This window comes from Perca flavescens, chromosome 21 (assembly GCF_004354835.1).
Source record: "Perca flavescens isolate YP-PL-M2 chromosome 21, PFLA_1.0, whole genome shotgun sequence".
Taxonomy (NCBI): domain Eukaryota; kingdom Metazoa; phylum Chordata; class Actinopteri; order Perciformes; family Percidae; genus Perca; species Perca flavescens.
This window is the reverse complement of record NC_041351.1, coordinates 22154283-22177406: the sequence shown is the minus strand read 5'-3', so window position 1 is coordinate 22177406 and position 23124 is coordinate 22154283. Positions and strand designations below refer to the sequence as shown.

At 39.2% G+C, this 23124-nt stretch overlaps 1 protein-coding gene across 2 annotated transcripts in view; it reads right to left on the bottom strand.

The window, feature by feature from the left end:
- The window catches only part of pemt (phosphatidylethanolamine N-methyltransferase), a 91414-nt gene that overhangs the window by 64556 nt on the left and 3734 nt on the right, over positions 1–23124 (bottom strand). The window contains exon 2 of one of the 2 annotated variants that reach the window (XM_028567777.1): positions 22405–22512. In XM_028567777.1, coding sequence (XP_028423578.1) covers positions 22405–22512 — 108 coding nt within the window. Of the gene's footprint in view, positions 1–22404; positions 22526–23124 lie in introns of both variants that reach the window. The other variant, XM_028567778.1, reaches the window with a different exon arrangement.

The following is a 23124-nucleotide window of genomic DNA, read 5'->3' as shown; positions in this document are numbered from 1 at the left end:
AAGGGTGCTATTTAATGTGTGAGCTAATACTGCGCATGTGCAGAGTTAGGTTTCTGTTTATTGAATGCGTTATTCAGTGCTAATATAACCGAGAATGTAGTTTAAACTCAGTAATGATGGTATGTTAGGTTATTACTGTCGCTCTGTTGAAAGCAAACGTTCCACTTTCCTGTCGTTAAGCAGATCACGGACATCTGATTGAGTCTAGACTTTACAGCACCGTAGTTAAGTGAAAGTAGGTCAAGTTGGCGCCAGCATTTAATACTGTCTATTTACAGAGGGCATTTAAATGTATATCGGATTGTTTCTATGTTAATTGTTAGCCCATAGTAGTAGAAATAAATGTGTAAAAAACAAAGCCCCCCCGACAATGACGATATCATCGTCCATCACAACGTTTTACTGTAAAAATCGTCAACTGCCAATTTAGGGGACATCGCCCAACCCTACAATATACAGGAAGTTGCATGTAGCTCTGGGTATTGTTTAAAGTATTCAATACCGGTACTGATACCACTACAGTGACTTTGATACTGGTTCCTAAACGATACTTTATTCAATACCAATTTTACAAAACAAAAAGAATTTTCAACATTTCAACATTACACATTACGCCACTACGTGAGCCCCGTCTCTGTGCGCTATGAGTTTTTCCTGCGTGTCTCTACGATGTGTAACATTAGAAGACTCCTTAGGTATTGAAACTGGGTATTGAATGACGAGGCCTTTTTAGATACTCAATACTTTAGAGGGTCGGTGCCTAAAAAGAATTGAATTTGGTAGCCAACCCTAGTTGAATGTTGGTCTCATTTGGAAAAGCGAAAGAAAGAACTACACCAGGGAATAAAAAAAAAAGGATTTCAATGAGCATTAGAGGTAGCGTTACATGGACGTAGGAAAGCTAAGACTATTTTGATTTTGAAATTTTTTAGACTTTTTAAGAGCCCACGGAAACAATGGTAGCAGTGGTGACATCACCCATTGATTTGTGGACTGCTGTTTGGAAGTCTTGAGTGTGAAGCCTCCCTTAAATTACCAGCTAGCACTTGTGGTAGTCGTGTGGAGTCGCCCCCTGCTGGACATTAGATAGAATGCAGGTTTAAGGCACATTGCAGCTTCCAGCATCCTCGTCATTAAATGTCTCTTTCATCCCTATTTCCTCTCTGTCCCAATGCCAAGAGAAGAAGACTGCTGTGTAATTAAAGCCCAACAACTTAAGCTCGTCTGTGACTCACACTAAGGTTACGTCCAAATGTTGATTATATCACAGTCTGCTCTGTGGGACACTGGGACACAGCGAGCCAGAGGGAAACAGAACGGTAACAACAACAACGGAGCTGGAAGGAATTAGCCTTGCAGGTAACATGTTTGTGAATGCAAAGATGATACGATGACGTAATGCTTTTTCATGTAGCAATTTAAATGTGACACCTAATATAACGGCGCATATATATCATCATCACCCTCTCTTATTTATTCATAGCGCATGGCGGCGCAGGTGTTCGTTTTCGAAACTGGCGGAATGCCAGCCTGAACAGCTGACGTAGACTGAAAAGGTTACTGACAACTGGTGATTAACCTACTACTGGCCACTACAGCACAATATTGCAGACTTTTTATAGGCAAGCCTTTGTGTGTAATTTCACGCTGTGTTGAGAATGTAAAAAATTCGGCAACGTCAAAAACGAGGAGGTGCATCAGGTTACCATGCTGCTTAGGCTTTACCTAAAAATAACAGACTGTGTGGAAATAACATAAAGAGGTTGGGAAGAGATACAGTGTGCTCACTACTCATATAAGAAAGGAAGAGAAAATATAGTTATATATTAGAAACATAATGTAACCGCTGACAATGTCTTTTTTTTCTTAGTGTCCAACAAATATGTGGTGCATAGACCCACGTCCATGTTTTGTAATTAACCTAAAATGCTTGACAATGCACGGGCTAGTGTAAACTCCAAAAAGGCCCGCTTTGCACTTACCGTTTTCGGCAACGCTTATTTCTTCTTATGGGGTTTATTTATGGAAATACATGGGGGTTCATTTAAAAACCCAGGAACACATCGTATTACCCTGTGGGAAACATGACAATCAGGGTCCACCATCCACATTAGCAGGCCATTTGTGTCTGTACGCTCTAATCTAAAGCAGCGATGGGACTGCACCATCCCAACGATCATCCAACACGATGAACCACTGGGCAGTGGGCACTCGCTAAACAATTAAAATACTGTGTGTTTTGTTCTGCAGACAGACTACTGATGCTGTTATCAAATCCTCAATCAGGCCACGGGAATCACAGAAGGCAGGGATGAGGAGAGTACAGCGAGTGGCGCCAGCTTGGCAGAACTAACAGCTCTCGAAGACAAATTCAATCAAGGCTTGGGTAACAGGCTCCTCCTGGTTCCCCATCTGCCCACTTAAATCTCAGATACAGGCACTTGAATGGGCTTGAAGACAAGACAAAAGGAACACATCTCATTGAAAGTTTTTTTTTCTGACATCTGCTTTTCCCAAATGGGAGAACATCTAAGCAGCCAAAATGGGAAAATATGGCTAAAAGCATCCTCACCTCACCCTCAACACATCCCTATCCACACGCCAAGAATGCACTTACTGGCGACTGAACAAAATGTACAACTGTATGTAATACAATGTACAACTGTATGTAATACAATGTGTGTGGTACTTTGCAGTGCCTTGAGTTAAGGTAACTTTCAGTCCCTCCAGTGGAAAAGATTCCAGCTTGGACTAGCTCGCATGGTATAAGGAAAATATGACGATAACGATATTACTTGCGATAAACAGAAATTAAAGTCCACTCAGTTCTGCATTTCTGCTGCTTTCAGCATTCCGCTAAAATACAACACATTGTTTGTTGAATTTAAAACAAATGAAAGGAAATAATTTCCAACATTCTTTTATGATTATTATTATTATCTATTATTCAATTGAACACTGAATTGAACGCAAAATGGAACTTAAAAAAAAGAATAACAATTACATTTTAAAGTGCAATTTTCTACTGATATTTTTCTTTCAACTAACACAAACAATCTCTGAGTGTCTTTCGCGATATGTCGCAGCCTTTTTTTGCGATGTGTATATTGCGTCATTTGATACTGCGATGCCAATAACGATATATTGTGCAGTCCTAGCTCGGACTGTGTGAGTCTATCAGCCTAAACAACAGCTGGTTGTTGACCCATTGTATAGTATAGCTGTTTGATGGAGGATGACACGTACACAGGCACAGATGCAGACACACACACAGCCAAGTGCATTAATGCGAGGATGTGTGCTGTCCTGGAATATCGAGGAGAAAGAGAACAAGAACATAGACCGATCACATGCGCATCGGCGAAGCCCTGATTAAATCCTCCTCAATTTAAAAAACAATAATTAAAGATTGAAATATCTGGGGATTTGTGGACATTTTGTCCCAAAAGCAGCGGAGCAGATTCTGGGAGCACGTGTTTAACAAAACAAACTAAATTCAGATGTGGATCAAAATGGGGGAGAACAGGACACTTTATTTTTTTTAGCCATGCGATCATTGTGGCTCTAGGGATGACAATGTTGTCTATTAGAAAATAGGGGGGGAAAGTGCGGCACACTCTGGCTCCGTGTGCATTTCTCGTTTTTATTCAGATGACGTTTCGGCCCTCAGGTCTTCTTCACAATCAAAAATCTGTCAGTTGTTATGCGTCAGTCCATCCCTTTGGTCCAGACTGAAAAACAAATATTGGATAGATTGCTATGAAATTTTGTACGAACATCCATGTTCCCAGAAGATGTATACTGAGGACACAAACATGAGGTTGATATTTGCAGTTTTGAGGGAAATATTATGTAACGACTATTCAATGCTAAATACAGACTCCGGCTCATTAATACAGATTCATGTTCCCCTGCAGGATGAATTGCAATAACTTTGACATCATCAGAACAATTCAATTTGTCCAATAGTTGGGTTCATGACCAATTACCTGCAAAATGAATGTACGTTTAGTGCTAATAAGCAAATGTTAGCATGCTAACACAAAAGTGCCCATAGTGAAGATTAAACGTGCTCAACATCAGCATATTATTAGCATTTTCATTGTAAGCGTGTTTGCATGCTCATGTAACATTTTGCTCAAAATACCGCCATGTCTAAGTACAGCCTCATTACACAGAGCTGCTAGCATGGCTAGAGACTCTCAATTCAATAAAATTTTATTCATAGCATTAAATTATAACAGTAGTTATCTCAGGACACTTTACATATTAAGTCTAGACCACACTATAATTTACCGGGCCCTAACAATTTTCAAGCATTGACTCTTAGTTTTCCTCTAAGGAAGGCAATATCGGTCACTTTGAACAAAATATCTTGGAAATGTCAATGGATCCCAATGGATGATTCCTCATGTTAGTGACTCAATCAGGTCAAAATATCACCATCACTTGCATCTTGGTCCATGAAGAGGTATTAGGCATCCAATTCATACAGTATTTGCAGTTGATCTTCATGGTCTCAAATGAATTAAGCCCAACATTGTTTTTGTCCAAATGTTCACTACAAATCATGTCCCACTCATTTCATTCATGCTTCTCAGAAGCTGAACCCTTGCTATTTTGGACACTTGAGCTCATAAGCTTTCCTTTCGGGATTGTTCAGATGCTGCTGGAAATGTCTTTCATTTCGCCCAGATGTCCGTTATCTTCCGCTTTCTTTGTGTTGGCATTTTAACTCCGGTGGATTTATGAGGACTATAGTTAACTGCTCCTCAGGTCTCTGCAGCGCTAGCTAGACTAATCTGTTCAATCTGAGTTTTCTGTTGCACGACTAAAACAACTTTTGAATGTACGCATGTTCCAACTAAACAAGTTTCTTGCCGAGGCTATTTTGCAGAGGCGCTGTTGCTCCATCCGGCGCTTAGCACCGCCCAAGACGATTATGATTGGTTTGAAGAAATGCCAATAAACCAGAGCACATTTTTCACCCCTTCCGGAATGCTGTGTGGACTAGCCAGACCCTACTCCGCAGCGCTGTGGAGGAAGGTCTGGCTACTCATTATCTAACAGTTAGAATTCCATGACATTCGCTGGTCAGATGCCGTATCCTAAAGGTATACCCCTTTCACCCTTAACCCAATGACCTTTCACCTATTGCCACTCTCAAGTTAACTTTTCAGTTGCATTGCACAATGGCACATTAACTTAATATTACTAATTAAGAGCTTACTTATTCACTAAATATCTTTATGACCTTTTGAATGAACTGATGCACATTACTGGACTGGTAAAATACAGTCATTTTGTCATCTTGCTCTCCAATAACCATCGTTTAATTCTGCCCTTAAAGCATCACTTTCATGTTGGCCCAAGGAGATTATGACCTCTGTTACGATTGCATCTATTCCACCTCCAAGCAGAGGCAGAAGGTCGAACCTACCACTGTTGAACTGTATCTGACCCAGATTGTGTCACCAATGATGACTCAGCTGAAATAATTTCAGGCAGCAAAATTACTTAAGTAATTAATGGAGATGTCATAATGCTCTCCCTGTAGCAATTTTACAGAGGACGTAAAAATTAACGGGATCAAATAAAAATACATTAAAAGGAAGTTAGTGTTGGAAATGCTGAAAATGTACTCTATAGCAACCACAAGGGTTGACAGGTCTCAGACTGTGGCTTGGTTGTTATTGACACAGTTATATGACTATAATCATTGCCCCTAAGTACAGAAACATTTCAGTCACGCTGTGATTTGGCTTCTTAGCACTAAGCTCAGGACATACACACCATTTAACGATCTGTGGCTAGCACAGTGTTTGGCATGAAAGGCATCTTTAGATTTTGAGGAGCATGAAAGCCTTGACCCTGAAGGGATAGACAAAGACTTATGCAACATATGGTCGTACATTGAGGGCTTTGTCTTCTAGTATATCTATTAATAGTATGTACAGGGTAGTCACTTACAGAACTAGGTTGGGCAATATGATGGTATCTACTCTCAGACGATATATAGATTTGTTTTGCCAGACAGTCATAGCGCTACCTTTAATATCTAGTATATTAGGTCATTGTGAGCATTGTTGCAAATCAATAAGCTTGACTAAAATGGATTATCCCAATATAATAATAATAATAATATTGTGATGTTTTTTTCTTTTTTTATAGATAGTCTGTGGAACAGTTTCTCCATACTCCATCCCTACTGGCTGTGACTTTGGAGTTAGTTAGGACGGCTGGACATCCCTGTTGAAGCCCACTGATCGTCTGGTGGAAGGGTCGTCATGGCATTTTTTTTAAACTGGGATTACTTTTTTTCTTGTCAAAGGAAGTAAAGATGGGGACAAATACATTATAAAGTAAAATAGTTCAAAAAATGAGTCAATCTATGACTTGAGGTATCTCTATCTTAAAAACATCTGGAAGAGTTGCATTTTTGTAAATACAGTAGACATGAATGTAAAGTAAACATTTGAATATTATTAATATAATATTATTGTTTATTATAATATATTATAAATAGTTCTGCATATGAACAGCAACTCAAATATACTGCTAAAAGCAGAGGACTCATTATAGGTTGAATTCCTGTGGACAATAGTGCACACTAGGGTGATTCCAGGATTTTTTAAGTGGGGTGGCACGGCGGGAGGGGACCAAGAATCATTCAATTTAAACAAATTATCTATCTGTATACAATAACCCTTTTTCTATAGGCTCACAGTACAGATCCATACGTCCGACACGACTGAAGCGTGGTGTCGCGACGTCATACAGCCATGGTTGATGCTCCACGCCCCTGACCAGCAGCTGATCGGACGAACGCTTGACGTGGGTTTGGCTACTCGAGAATTTCAACAGAGTGTCGTGGCGGCTCGTTGAGAATACGATCTCGTATTTTACAAAAGTAGTTCACTGAAATGTGTTTCTGAAAACATTTTAAGCGAGAAATAGGCCATGCAGTTGCTGAATCTGTCTTCATTTCAGATCGACAAAGGTCAGTTTGAAAGATTTTCGGCTACTTCTACTGGATAGTCGCGTCGCGTTCAACGGATTCATTTGCATAAAGCTGGGCATCGGCCAGCTTCTTGACGCGCAACATTTTCTCAAATGCAGCGCCGCCTTCCCGGAATGCTTTGTGTGCATGTTGAAGTCGCTTGACGTCACCCATAGGAATAGAGTAGAGCGCGGCGCGACAGAAACGTCACACGGCCACGGTCAGTCTGCCACTTTACAAACAAAAACTATTCCAGTGCTGGTATCAGAATTTTGGATAGTAGTAGGAAACATTACTTGGTCATGTGACAAAGACTGGAAAGATTGGCAGAACAGGCAGCCAAGTGACAGAACTTGCCCGATGGATTGGGAGGGGCACCAGGGGGAACTAATCATATTTTAGGGGGTGCCGGTGCCACCACGTCCCTCCCTGCGTGCACAATGGTGTTTGGTCTTTGGTGTTTTTTGCCCCCAACGGCGCCTTCCAGGCCACGCACACTGGTTATGTTTAGGGTTAAGGTTAGGGTTAGCTGCCTGGAAGGCGCCGTTGGGGGCAAAAAACACCAAAATGTTGTTTCTTATCACAATGATCCATACAGTACCTGTCGTTAAATACCAACATACAGTAAGTCAACATTTTTAGTTTAGTTCAGTCAGAGCTCACTATTGTTTATGCAAAATGGTTGCTGACCACGCTGTATACATGTTGTACATAATACAGTAAATACTTCAAATAATTGTGTAAGTAGTAAAACAATGCAAACTGGGCAAACATTTTGAGTCCCCCCTCCCTTGCATCAGAGTGGTTTGGTCCACTGCTTGGTTTTGCTGCTGGGGGATTTACAGTCCACAGAGTTCCAGTGGGACTCATTCAAGGGGTCGAATTGCGTCAGTAAGTAGGCTTTTTTTTTAATCAATTTTAATTGGAGAATCCATTTTATTTTAACCCAGCCCTGCTTAATTGTCTGACTGTACGTACATCTAAGGACCTTAAAGTAATAGAAGTCACTTCTAAACCCTGAACCAAGACCCACAAAGAGCTCAGGCTTGGCAAAAACATTCAATTCACAACTTTTTTGTCACTTGAGGTCCAAACTACAGCTACAGCTGGCTCTTATGAAGGATACCCCCCCCCCACACACACACACACACACACACACACACCAGCATCTAAACTCTGACACCATAATGCACAGTCCTCAGCTGTCGCAGTCTTGTTAATAATTATGCTAAATATAACTCCATTAATTTTGTTCTAAGACAAAGACTTTATGCTCCCATGTGCGCAACACTCGTGCGTCAGACCATGAAAATAAAAGTTGATTGTTGAATTTCATTGTGCAAGAAACTGCCATGGCTAAACTGAAGGGTTTCATAACAAAAAAAAAAAGCATACAGATATCTTCATTCCGCATGTAAATATGGTTAGGATTGTAAGTCCCATGATCTCATGATATAGTCAATAGTTACTTACTTTATGACTGTCTGCACTTTGACACAAGAAATCTAAGAGTAGTCGTCAATTTTCTTCTTCTGTTTTAGAATAAAGTTCTTCAACAGAAAGTAAAAAAACAAAGTTCATTGACATCACTTGGCATCACTTATCAGGAAATAATGGTATTTCAGTAAATGTTGCATGTGTGGCCTCCTACACACTGGCTGCGTGGCGTGGAAAAGATCTTTTATCACCTGCTTCTCTAAATAAGATCCATCAGTCCTAATGCGCTTTGCCTGAATAACTCACCTTACAGCCACTTAGGCCTCCTGCACACTGGCTGCGTGGGGTGAGCGTGTCAGCTGCATGGCGTGTCCGTTTTTATTTCGGCTCCCATGTTAACAGGTTAGAGCTCGCACGCTGCCTGCGTGACACGCAAAACGAGCACATGCTAGAAATAGGACCGACGCCTATGTCAAGCGACACGTGAGCGTGTTGGAAGCGTTTCCAGGGCAAAAATAGAATACGAAAAGATGTTTATATGTCATTTTGACACAAATACATTTAATAAATGACATTTTGATGTTTGAAAGTCTCTAGGTTTTGACATAAATGCAGATATAAATGTAATTAAAAAAATTAATAATAATCGATTTTTTTGCCGTCAATTCTGCCGACGTTGTCGTTGCTGTAATCAAATCACTATATCTGTTGAACTCCTTTTTAAATTGTATTTCAATTGGATTCTGATAAAACAATAACATACAGTACAGGCCAAAAATTTGGACACACCTTCTCATTCGATGTGTTTCTTTATTTTCATGACTATTTACATTGTAGATTCTGACTGAAGGCATCAAAACTATGAATGAACACATATGGAATTATGTACTTAACAAAAAAGTGTGAAATAACTGAAAACATGTCTTATATTTTAGATTCCTCAAAGTAGCCACCCTTTGCTTTTTTTGATAACTCTGCAAACCCTTGGTGTTCTCTCAATGAGCTTCATGAGGTAGTCACCTGAAATGGTTTTCACTTCACAGGTGTGCTTTGTCAGGGTTAATTAGTGGAATTTGTTACCTTACTAATAAAAAAGCAAAGGGTGGCTACTTAGAAGAATCTAAAATATAAGACATGTTTTCAGTTATTTCACACTTTTTTGTTAAGTACATAATTCCATATGTGTTCATTCATAGTTGTGATGCCTTCAGTGAGAATCTACAATGTAAATAGTCATGAAAATAAAAAGGAAACGCATTGAATGAGAAAGTGTGTCCAAACTTTTGGCCTGTACTGTATGTGTATGTATATATATATATATATATATATATATATATATATATATATATATATATATATATATAAATATGTGCAAACAAATGTACAAACACAAAAATATTGACAAAATAAAGTTAAAGAACACACTATTATTTCATTTTATCAATGGGAAACATACATGTGTACAGACGAGGCTAGCAGCAGCAGCGCCGTGTCAGACATAAAAAACGCCACGCTCACGCCACGCAGCCAGCGTGCAGGAGGCCTGACACATCCTACGGTATGAGCAATTCATCACACCTCCTTTCACTCTTACACTCGCACGTCTTTCTCTTATATTTCCCCCCTTTACTCTGTACTTTTTAAATTAAATATCCATTCAGCTATTGGTTGTTTTTTCTCTCCATCCTTTTCTTTCTTGAGTTTTGGCTTATTTTCATTTCTCCTTTTCACTGCTCCAATGTTCCCTCAGTTGATTTTTCACCTCAGTTTTTACACTTTACTAAGTTGCTGGAGGTGCCTCCTCTGCACGGTTTGCTTTCATTCCCTCTATTCTCGTTTCCCAGCATTTAGACTCGGTAAATAATCGGAGAAGCACTGCAGGGTCACGTTGACATCATGTTGCACTTTCCCCCTTTGTTCACTTCTTAAACTTCCTGTTTGGAGTTCTGTTTTTATTTAATTTTACCACTCCTCTCCTCTCTCCTGAGGCTTCTGGGTAGCTTAGCTGTTCCTAGGACTGTGCTCTTCACTGCCAACGACAAAGAACCCCCTGAAACTCGAAATATCGATTATAGCCAAATGGTAAAAAGGTTTTAATTATTGGATGAATGGTTGAAATAGTTAGCTGTTCAATTGTATAAAAAAAAGAGAAAAAGATTGAAACAATATCCACCCGTATAGTGTAAAGTAACATCCAAGTTCAAGTTCAAGTTATTTATATAGCACATTTAAACAGCCGCTAGACAGACCAAAGTGCTTTACAAAACTAGCATAAAAAAAACATAAAACCAGCAAGACAGCGTAAAACACATAATAAAAACAACAAGACTAGTTCCAGTTCAAAACCAATTCAAATAAATATATTTCCTTTCGAGCTGCAATTACAGCGAAGACTGTAACCAAACGGTTGCAATTACAGAAGTCAAAGTGAGTGAAATCACGGGTGAGTCAGCAGATTAGGCGCTGCATACACAGCGCCAGTGACGTGGGGCTCCTATGTTTTGCTCCAACTCTCAGGGGACTTAGCTGGGGCTTGAGGAGTCATAATTTGGCCTTGGGCAGAGCAATAACAACAGAATGAGTTATCTGTGTTTAGACGGGCTGAAGCCAAGAGAAAGGAAAAGGTGTTTAATTTCATTAGGAGTGCCAAAGTCGGACTCCTCAAGCCCCCAGATAAGACCCCTGAGAAGTTGGAGCAAAACAACGGAGCCCTACACAGCTGAAGCTACGTATGCAGCTCTTAATCTGCTGACTCACTCGTGATTTCATGCGGCGTTGCTCTTGATTTCTGTTATTGCAGACGTTTGGTTATAGCGTTCCCTGTAATTGGGGCTCGAAAAAATATATATTTATTTAAATTGGTGGTAACACTTAAGTTGAAGGTGTCGACATAATCGTGACATGACACTGTCATAACTGCGACATGACGCTGTCATGAACGGGTCATGAACATAATAACAAGGTGACATTGTTTGGGGTTGTCTTGATTATCAGTCCCTCCAGAAAAACGTGATTATACAATCCCATAATGAAATGCATAATCAGCCAAAGTCCGCATATTTATGCGCATTTTTTCAAATAAGCCACACTTTCGCTGCATAAATTGCCGATTTCCGCGCAAAATTTGTGGGCCTTGCATGATTTCATCCCCGCATTTTCGTTGCAAAAAAGTCACATATATCTTAGCAGAAAGTTGAAAAATGTTGCGTTTAGTTCACACAAGAGTAGCCATTATGGTTGCCATGGGAACGTTATGAAGTGACGTAATTACGCGATGTGAACATCATCAAAAAGCAGGGTGTTGGGGGAAAAACTCAAAAAAAAAAAATCTCGAAGGACTGGATTATGACAACTGGACATTAATCAAAGTGACATTAGCAGAAGTTGTCTTGGTCATGACAAGATGACATTAAATTTGTTTGGGATGTCTTTGTAATGACAACTTGACAGTAAACAGGATGACATTATGTCCAGTTGACATGAAAAAGACATCCTCCGATACCGGTGCTAAAACTATACTTTTCAAACGGTGCGGGTGCCTCAACGGTGCCTGAACTGAATCTAAAAAAAAAAAGGAAAAAAAGAGCTAGAGCACTAAATGGCATTCGCTGACAACGAATGGCTTGTTTATATATGGCTGAGGCCATATGATCAAAAATGTAATAACAATAACGTATGATGTAGAGTAAGTCTGTTGCGTAAGCTCCACCCTCTCTGGTGGACCACCCACTGCTGGTTGATGGAAAACGCGTCACAAATTATGGCTTTTTTTCACACACTCTTGATCACAAAATGTAGTTTTCAGGTGTGACTCAATATGCCGACACATTTTTTTCAATGAAATTGCAATTCTTTTTAATATTAGTTGAGCAGTCTCAAGTGTTCCCTGGCAACTGCAGAAGTATATAGACTGGGGTAAAGGGGGGTTAGGAGACATCATGTCAAATTCTCTCCATTTTGCAGTCGTTCTTCTTAAAACCTTTCTATTGGGTTCAAACTAGACTTTACACATTTTTCCAACAATTTATTCAAGCTATTAATGCCACACTGGATCATTATTTTGAAGGTCAGCAGAATAAGGCTTGTAAAGCAATCTTCTAGTAACACAATTAGTTACCAAATCCTTTTATCTAAATGCTAGCCGTCATGTCCATGCCATTCCAGCTGGGATGTCAGCCTAAGGATGTGTATAAAACAAGAAAGAACAGGCTGACCATTCTCCTCCCAGTATCTCAATGTCACTGTGACATCTATCATCATCTTATCGTTCTTATATCTAGAGAATGTGACATGCACCAACAACACCAAGACAAATTCCTTGTATGTGTAAAAAACGTACTTGGCAATAAAGCCCTTTCTGATTCTGATGCAGCCCCAGAGCCGATCTAATCTCATAGAGCAGATTTGACTTTGGAAGACTTTTAAAGTTATCTGGAGAGGCTGGGAGAGGGGCAACCTGTTGCTGTCCAGAGAGAGGAGAAAAAGAAACAAGAATGAGGCATCATTCTAACCAACAGTGGGGAGCACCCTCTGAGCAAAGATGTGCATGATTTATTCTCTTCCTGACCGCAGCGGTAACTGTTAGTTTGCTCTGAAATCAGAAAGTGGAGACTAGAGCTGGGCAGTATAACGATATTATATCGATATCGTGATATGAGACTAGATATATTCTTAGATTTTGGATATTGTAATATCGTAATGTGGCATAAGTGATGTCTGTTCCTGGTTTTAAAGGTTGCATTACAGTCATTTTCTGAACTTAAAAGACTGTTCTATTATTTGCCTTTACCCACTTAGTTATTATATCTACATTACTCAGTCCCTCCAGAAAAATGTGATTATGCGATCGCATAATTCAATGCATAATCAGCCAATTTCTGCATATTTATGCGGGGGCCGCATCTTTCAAAATATGCGGGGCTTGCATGATTTCATAATCCCCGCATTTTCATTGCAAAAAAGTCACATATATCTTAGCAGAAAGTAGAAAAAATGTTGCAATTACTTCACACAAGAGCAGCCATTTTCCCCTGTTGCCATGGGAACGTTATGAAGTGACGTAATTACGCGACGTGAACATCATCAAAAAGCAGGGTTTTGGGGGTTGAATTTGAATGTACTTTGAGTCTCTTAAGTTGGTATACAATAGGAAAGCTACCTTAATATCTGATATTATCTGAAATTTCTTTGTTTAAGTGCTCCTGCTGTCTTTATTAATAAACAATTTTTGAAAGTCTGTCTCTTTTGTTTCCCTCCGTTTAGACAATTACTTTTATTTTTACTTTCATATTATATTATTTGTATATATTTTTGAATCTTATTTGTTTACGTATTGCGATGACTGAATATCCGTTTTTCATCAAACCGCAGTTTTTCAGTTCCTGCAATTTCATCGCATAAAATTGCATAACTATCCCACATATTCCATCGCATTTTTTAAGAAAACGTGCCGCATAATCAAGGATTTTTGCCTGCAACAATCACAAAAAAACATTTTTCTGGAACGATTGATTACTGATGATTATTTATAAAAAAAATCTCATTGTGTAAATATTTTGTGAAAGCACCAATAGTCAACACTCCAATATCTAGTAATAATGGTGACTTCGAAGATGAGAGGAGAAAGTAATATCAGTTTCCCACACAAGTCCCTAGAATGATGCAGAAAAATTGAACACACATGTATAAAAGACTACAGTAGTCATGGGTAAATACCTGACCATTGACACACACCTTGGTCTGCATCTGTGCATATCTGCTACGACAGCTGAGCAGCAGAAATACTCACTTTGTTTTATTACATCCTATAAAGACTAACAAGTCAGTCATTTCAGAGGCAAAGGCAGAGGAACAGGCTAATCACGAAGGTCAGAGAGAGGGAAAGACACTAATAACCCTGACTTGACTTGGGAAAGGAGTCGGAATCGGCTATTTTCAGCTTGTTAGCCTACGCATTAAAACATGAATATGCACGCTAATTTTGGAAAAAGGACGGAAAAGAAAATTCACGGAGATCATGTGAGTATATGAGGTAAGAGGGCGCAGGAAGACCTGGTCAAACAGGAAAAATACAATAATGTGATTCAATAACCCCGCTATGACAAAACCATTGGTAGTGAGAGCAGAAGGGCACGCTGAAAGGAGACAACAGCAGGGGGCAAAGAGAGAAAAATGGTGCAGAAATTGAAGTGAGAAAGACCTGGTCATGCAGGAAAAATATAACAATGTGATTCACTAACCCCACTATGACAAAACCATTGGTAGTGAGAGCAGGAGGGCACAGTGAAAGGAGACAACAGCATGGGGGCAAAGAGAGAAAAATGGTGCAGAAAGTGAAGTGAGAAAGACAAATGATGTAAAGAGACAGAATATAGGGCCTAGCCTTGGCGGAGGTCTGCTCTCTCCGAGTGCCCTTATAGTTCAAGATGAAACATTTCATCCTTTTTGAGCAGTAACATGCTAAACCTTCAGCACTATCAGGAGCACGGCACCGGCACAGCACATGCAGCACACAGTGTGCCATGAAACAAGGCGACAGTGTGACATTTTGTGCAAGAAAAATGGTGAGAAGCATGCTTTACCACTACCTTTCATTGAAAGGTCATCACCATAAATTAACATATTCCTTAGACAAATGTACAAGTTAGCCCTATATATATATATATATATATATATATATATATATATATATATATATACACAGTACAGGCCAAAGGTTTGGACACACCTTCTCATTCAATGTGTTTCTTTATTTTCATGACTATTTACATTGTAGATTCTCACTGAAGGCATCAAAACTATGAATGAACACATATGGAATTATGTACTTAACAAAAAAGTGTGAAATAACTGAAAACATGTCTTATATTTTAGATTCCTCAAAGTAGCCACCCTTTGCTTTTTTTGATAACTCTGCAAACCCTTGGTGTTCTCTCAATGAGCTTCATGAGGTAGTCACCTGAAATGGTTTTCACTTCACAGGTGTGCTTTGTCAGGGTTAATTAGTGGAATTATTTCCCTTATTAATAAAAAAGCAAAGGGTGGCTACTTTGAAGAATCTAAAATATAAGACATGTTTTCAGTTATTTCACACTTTTTTGTTAAGTACATAATTCCATATGTGTTCATTCATAGTTTTGATGCCTTCAGTGAGAATCTACAATGTAAATAGTCATGAAAATAAAAAGGAAACGCATTGAATGAGAAAGTGTGTCCAAACTTTTGGCCTGTACTGTATATATACATACAGTATCTCACAAAAGTGAGTACACCCCTCACATTTTAATAAATATTTCATTATATCATTTAATGGGACAACACTGAAGAAATTACACTTTGCTACAATGTAAAGTGTACAGCTTGTATAACTGTAAATGTGCTGTCCCCTCAAAATAACTCAACACACAGCCATTAACGTCTAAACCGCTGGCAACGAAAGTGAGTGCACCCTAGGGCTGGATGATCAATCGAAACCGAAATTCAGAGCCTATAACCGACGTCATTTTACCAAGTCGGTTATTTCGGTCTTTTAATCCTATTAATATTTCCGCGGCCGCCCACTGTGTGTTAATGTACTTTCCCCTTAAAACATATTACGGCCGCTGCGTGTGTAGTCACGTGACTCCGCCCCGTCCAGTCTGCGACATTGAAGCAACATGGAGGAGAACTCTAAGACCGAGTCAACTCAGCAACAGGAGCCAGAGCCTCTTGTACCAAAAAAAAACACGCAGTGTCCGTCGTTTGGACACATATTGGTTTCAATAAAGACGACACCGAACAAACTCAAGTCAAATGCAAACACTGCAGTGACCAAAGGTAATACCAGCAATCTATTTCAACACCTGGAGCGCAATCACATTGCATGGCTCAAAAAAAGAAAGGCTGACAATCGCCCAGCAACAAGTGCCTCCACAAAGCAGGTGTCAATAACACACGCATTTACAAATGCTACACAATATGAAAAGGATTCAAGAAAATGGAGAGAAATAACTGACGCCATTAGTTACTACATCGCAAAGGACATGGCTCCCGTACCTACGGTGGAGCACAGTGGGTTTAAACAACTTGTTAAAACACTCGACAGAAGATATACTGTGCCATCGCGACACTATTTTTCCCAAACTGCGCTGCCCAATATGTACCAAACATGTCGTAAAAAAGTAGCTGGTGAACTTGAGTCTGTTTAGCACTTTGCAGCCACATCTGATCTGTGGTCAAGTAGGACGATGGACCCATATTTGAGCCTTACATTGCACTACACTGACAATGAATGGAAGCTGCGCAACAGGTGCCTTGAGACAGCATATTTTCCAGTCGATCACAAGTCAGTGATTAACTTTTTTTTTTTTTACATTAAAACTTAAATTACTTTTTTATAAGATGTTTTTATTTCATTGTAAAATCTAATTGTAGATTTCAGTTCAGTTGTTTGAAATATTTAATAAATAAGCATTAATAGTTTCCTTATTTTAGAATCACAAAGATAGGATTATGCACTCTTTCATTAGAAAAAATAACCGTGAACATATTTACAGGATAAGAAAAGAATTTTTTTTTAAATAATCGTTCAATAATCGAAATCGATGTAACTTGTTCGATTAATCGTGATTATGATTTTAGCCAAAATCGTCCAGCCCTAGTGCACCCCTATGTTAAATTCCCATAGAGGCACGAAGATGTTGATTTTTAAAGGCCAGTTATTTCATGGATCCAGGATACTATGCATCCTGATAAAGTTCAGCTCAGAACTGGCAGAAACCAATGGGACCCAGGTACACCCATCTACTGTCCGGAGAAGAGTTGCAGCCAAAAAAGCTATACCTCCGACATAGAAATAAGGCCAAGCGACTCAACTATGCACAAAAACATAGGAACTGGGGTGCAGAAAAATGGCAGCAGGTGCTCTGGACTGATAAATCAAAATTTGGGATTTGGGATCATGTGCAAGGCCAAGAGCACCTCAGTGACACTTACTTTATTAAAATGGCTTTTCTTTGTAAGGAGAGAGCTACTGCATGATGAGAATGTGTGGTGCCAGGCAGTGCAGGTGTGATGACTTAATGGTAAAATGAAACACCATTTCAAAAAGCAGCAAGTAAATTACGCCAATTTTAGCCAAATGATCCTACAGCCTAGCAATGTTATCAAATCTGAAAATCACAGCGTCTGGTAAAGAGATACATTGTATTCCAAACCCACCATCTTATGGACCCCCTGCAATTCGCTTATTAAGTCTCCAGGGGGGTGGATGATGCAATTTTGACATTAATGGACCTTTTGCGCACCAAAGACTCATGCTAAGATTCTATTTGTGGACTTTTCATCTGCTTTTAACACCATGCAACCTAAGATTCTTGCAGACATTTAAGCCAGTGAATTATATATCTTAATACAGGTATTATTTGTTGGATCATGGACCCAGCGGGTCAGAGTGGGCTCATTTCTGTCTGATGCGATGAAAACATCCACAGGCTCTCCGCAAGGATGTGTTTAATCTCCTTTACTATTAATTTTATACACATATTCATGCGCTAGCCCTTTAAAAAACAGGCACTTTATTAAATATGCAGATGACACAGCTCTAGTGAGTCTGCTACAGGATGGGAAGGTATATCAAGGGCCAGTTTTAGACTCCTTTTTAGAATGGTGCAAGTCCCACTTAATTTTAAATAACAATAAGACCAAAGAAATGTCCATAGATTTTAGAAAGCCACAGCAATCCACCGACACTTTTATCAATGGGGAGACTATTCAGGTTGTTACAAACTACAAATACCTTGGCATTGTACTGGACAACAAGCTTAAATGGGACTCATGGACTGATCTTTTGCACACTAAGACACAGCAAAGAATGTACTTTTTAAAGAGACTGCTTGTTTTTAATGTCAATAACAAAATGCTCCAAATGTTTTATACTGCTTTTATTGAAAGTGTTTTAACTTGCTGTGGTATCTGTTGGTTTCGGAAATGCCACTGAATCACAGAAAATGAAAATCAGAAAAACAGTTACAACTGCACGCAAGTTACTTGGGATAACGGTACAGGGCATTGAACACATTTACAAAGACAGACTGGTGAGAAAGGCCAATAACATTGTATGTGACTACACACACCCCGTGAATAATAAATAAAAAGAATCATGTTAAATAATAACTTAACCAAAAACATAATAATACTTAGATCTGACAGGTTTTGTCAAAATGTAACTCAAAACTATCCAAGGCACAGACAAAGCCTAATAACAAAATAACCAGTAGGCTAACTCAGATACAACTTCTGCACAAGTCTACTGATTTTTGTTGAGAAACATAAGCATGTTGACATGATGTGGGGTCAGACGCGGCCGCTACCTGGTGACCATCAGTCCAGCCGCCGAAAACACCCGCGCTGCCGGGATGCACAGGTACCTCCGCGCTAACTTGGCCAGCCCGGGGAACCTTATTCCGTTCTTCGTAGTGAGTTTCTACCGGTCTGGTGATGGTACGTCGTGACGAAATGTGATATGCTGGTTCCAATATCCATGTCAATGAACTTGCGGATCCCTTAGGTAATTTTCTCTGCTCGTTGTGCATCGCAGCTCCTCCGTGCTAACGCCGAGTTTATGCTAGGTTGAGACTGAGAGCAGGATACACCGCGGCCGCCACCGACCGTGGCCGTGTTGTACTTATACACGGCATCTCAGTGTTTGCAGTGAACTAAGTTTTTTTTTTTTTTTTTTCAATCAAAATGGTCCCATGCCACACTTGGCCGTGTCCTCTTCATGATTACTTTTGAAATCGAAACGGAAACTCGCAGCCAGGTAACTGAGTATGAAGTCAAATATTGCCCCCAGGTGGTAAAATGTTTAATTGCTGCCACACTGTGAAATTCGTTTAATTGCTTCAGACTCACACTACGCAACGCAACCAGCATTAGTTTAATTGATAACAAATTAACGTGATCGACGAAATTCTTAAAAATCAATTATCGATCGTCGAGTAATCATGCCCATGCCTATCTACTACTACTACTACTACTACTACTACTACTACTATCATGATTACCTTTTCACCTGCCTGGACCATCTACAGCTGGTTTTATTTGTAGTTCTATTGTAATTTTATTCTTGTTTTCTTTTCTACTGGTTTTTGGTCTTATTTTCAACAATTTCACTCTTGAAGCACCTTGTGACTTTGTTCTGTAAAAGGTGCTATATTAAATGAACTTAAAATTTAAATACATTTTTTTATCATATTATTATTATTATTATGTACATGTAGTAATAGTAGTTAACATCATAACTAAGTAAAATATGTTGGATGGAACACATCATTTCAAATAGAAACAATAGAAATTCAACTGCAGTATACCTGTTGAACATCTTGCAAATTTGAATGTCTTTATTTATTCACAGATTTTCTTTGTTGCATTAGTGCTTTAAAAACATTTAACATTTTCAATACATAGCTTTTTAGTTATGAGCAAGTACATTATAATTATAATGGTGCACTTTGAACATGTTTGACAGCAAAGTGCCACATAAAGAGTGTGCAAAGTGCCACATAAAGAGTGTGGGGGAGAATAACAATAACATTTCTAACATGACTACTAAATGAATTGCAGTGTTCTCTAAAGCTCCACGCATAATTAGACTAGAGTGTGTTGGCATGATTCTCACAGTAAACCCAATCACAGCGCAAAATGTGACTTGAAATGTACTGTATGACTCAAGGCTGCATAGCACTAGTCCATGCTTTAGGATTGACTCTTTTACAGTAAATTGCAATCAACACACCCCAAACACTCACATTTGTTATCGCCTCATGTTAAAATGCATTTTTTTGCGATGTTTAGTCTTTTAGAGATCAGTTATAATCAGTCTTGATTGTCTGATCATTATCCTAACATTTTAAGATAAGATATCTGATAAATCTGTGAAATATAATCTAGAGCTGCAAAAGATTAATCGATTAATCGATTAGTTGTCCACTCTCAAATGAATCGCCAACTATTTTGATAATCGATTAGTCGGTTTGAATAATTATTTCAGACAAAAGTAAAAATTCTTTGATTCCAGCTTCTTAAATGTGAATATGTTCTACTTTCTCCTCTCCTCTGTGACAGTAAACTGAATATCTTTGATTTGTGGACAAAACGAGACATTTGAGGACGTCTTCTTGGGCTTTTGGGAAACACTGATCCACATCTTTCACCATTTTCTGACATTTTAGAGACAAAACAACTAATCGATTAAACGAGAAAAAACCCAACAGATGAATCGTTAGCTGCAGCCCTAATATAACGCTCTGTGATAGACAAAAGGGGCAGTTATATCAGGCTCAGACACTGTGGGGACAGTTTTCTTTGATTTGACAAAGACGGATCAACAGTCAATGACAGCCTATCTGTGAACAGCAAATTTCAAAGCTATAACTTCTAACACTCTAGTTCCCAGTTGGTTTCTTCCACCACCTTAACCGAGGTATTGGAGCATTGGCGGTAACTTCATTACTATAAATCACTGATTCAAATTCCTTTGCATCGAGGCTACGTATGACCCATTAAACTCTATATACACCCCACTGTGTTTCCACACGGGTGACACAACGCGCTCACAAGGGATGTGACAAAGACGGCGGGGATTGCAAAATGCAAGAAGAGAGAGAAAATAGGGAGCGGCGAGGACAGGACAGAGAAAACTACAAAAAGTGCAGTGATTCGTCTAAGCCTTTTTCTTGCAGCGCCTGGTGAAAATATCCTGCCGGCAGGGTAGGGCACCGCCTATTGCGTGTTTAACCAAACAAACCACTATTTACTATTGCTATTTAATAAAGCAAAAGTACGTCTGTCGACGTAACTGTAATTTTCCCCATCCACCAGGTGCCCCAACCAACCAGTAGGAGTTAGTATTGCAGCAAATAGGACAAAATACCTCATCAGCTTCCCACCAATAAAAGCCTGGTGTGCATCTGGCCAAGCCAGATACACCACTGCTGGGGATTCATTACATTTCTCAAGTTAATGAACACAAACAGTGATTCACTTATTAGCTTGTTAGGCTAAGTGCCTGCTCATTACTCACAGCCAGAAACAGCAGCAGCGTTGCTATTGTTCGTACATGGCTGCCAAAAACCCAGACTGCTGTCTCAGCAAAGTTGGGTATAAAGTAGAGATGGCCCGATACCATTTTTTGCCTCCCGATACCTGAACTTGCGTATCGGCCGATACCGAGTACCGATCCGATACCAGTGTGTCATATATTTTATTAGGTTTTAACAATTGTATACTACCTGCATGGATGTGATATTATTTCTATCTTTGTTGTCTGTCTGGCTCAGGTTAAACTCTTTGTGAAAAAGAAAATAAACAAACTACTTTAACGTAGATTTTCTTTAGGGCTTTATTACGTGGTATCGGATCGGTGCATAAACTCGAGTACTTCCCGATACCGATACCAGCGTTTTAGGCAGTATCAAAGCCAATACTGGTATTGGTATCGGAACATCTCTAGTATAAAAGCGTGAAGACACGCTGAGCTGCCTGTACACTTCGAATGCTATAGGACATTTGCTGGTATCCAACCGAAAATCAATTTAGGAATATCATTGAAAGGTTCTATCGCCACCCTTTAAAGTTAGCTTTTTGCGGAGTCCATTACATCATTAGAAGTCAAACAGAATTCTTTGTGCCAATGTGTTATCATCAGAATGAACAAATAAAAAGAGAACTAATTAAAGTAAGTGACAGATATGGCAACAATTAGTTGGCTAAGTCACTTAAAATCATAAACAGTGAGAGTGAAAAATGTAAATTTTCAGCCATCATGAACGCTAACGGTTATGATTTCGAAGTCTCGATTTTACGATCTTTTTTGCTCCACACCTCAGTGAACTTAACCGGACCAACCTTTAGATACATAGGATAAAGTATACAAGAGATTATACGTACATGACTATTTAGTAGCTAGAGTTTCTAGGAGTATCTCTTACCACATTCCAGAAGAAAGGGTTGAAAATGATGGCGATCACAGCAATGCAAAAGCTGGCGTCACCAAAGTCGATGTGTTTTAGGAGTCCTTCCATCGGCGTCAAGTCCATCTGAAAGAAACAGCTGTGTGAAAATAAACATACATACATAAAAAAAACATAATTTCATTGAAAGATGGAGGGCTATAAAAGTGTGGCCTAAAATACCATCTTCCAAAGCTAGTTATAAAAAGGTGTTAAATACTGTCACAGGTCTCACACACAGAGTTTTGCCAGATTTCCATCCAAATTTAGAGCAAATTTGAACTGAATTTTTAGAAAATCTGCAAAGGTTGGTGTGAGATAATGTAAGTTTTTTCATCAACTACTGGTATGTGAACATTAGCAGTTGAGCGCATCAAGATAAACAGTTGGTGGCGCTAATTCTCCAGTCAGGCAGCATTCAACCGCTGCAGAAGAAGATGACGCAACATGACGGAATTTAAAGAGCGCCGGTCAAACCTGAAACGGAGGAAAACCATGCAGAAATTGTGATCGGAAATATGACATTTAGGTATGTCTCATGTATGAATTTGAGTCCCCTCGATCGCTCCACACAGATCGGATGTTTTCATCTGCTGCTTTTTTTTGTTTTTAAATCTCTTCAGCAGAACAGACATTTCAGTGGTTAAGTCTGTTTCCATTGCACTTGCATTGTGCTTTTATCAATACAGCAACTTTTCC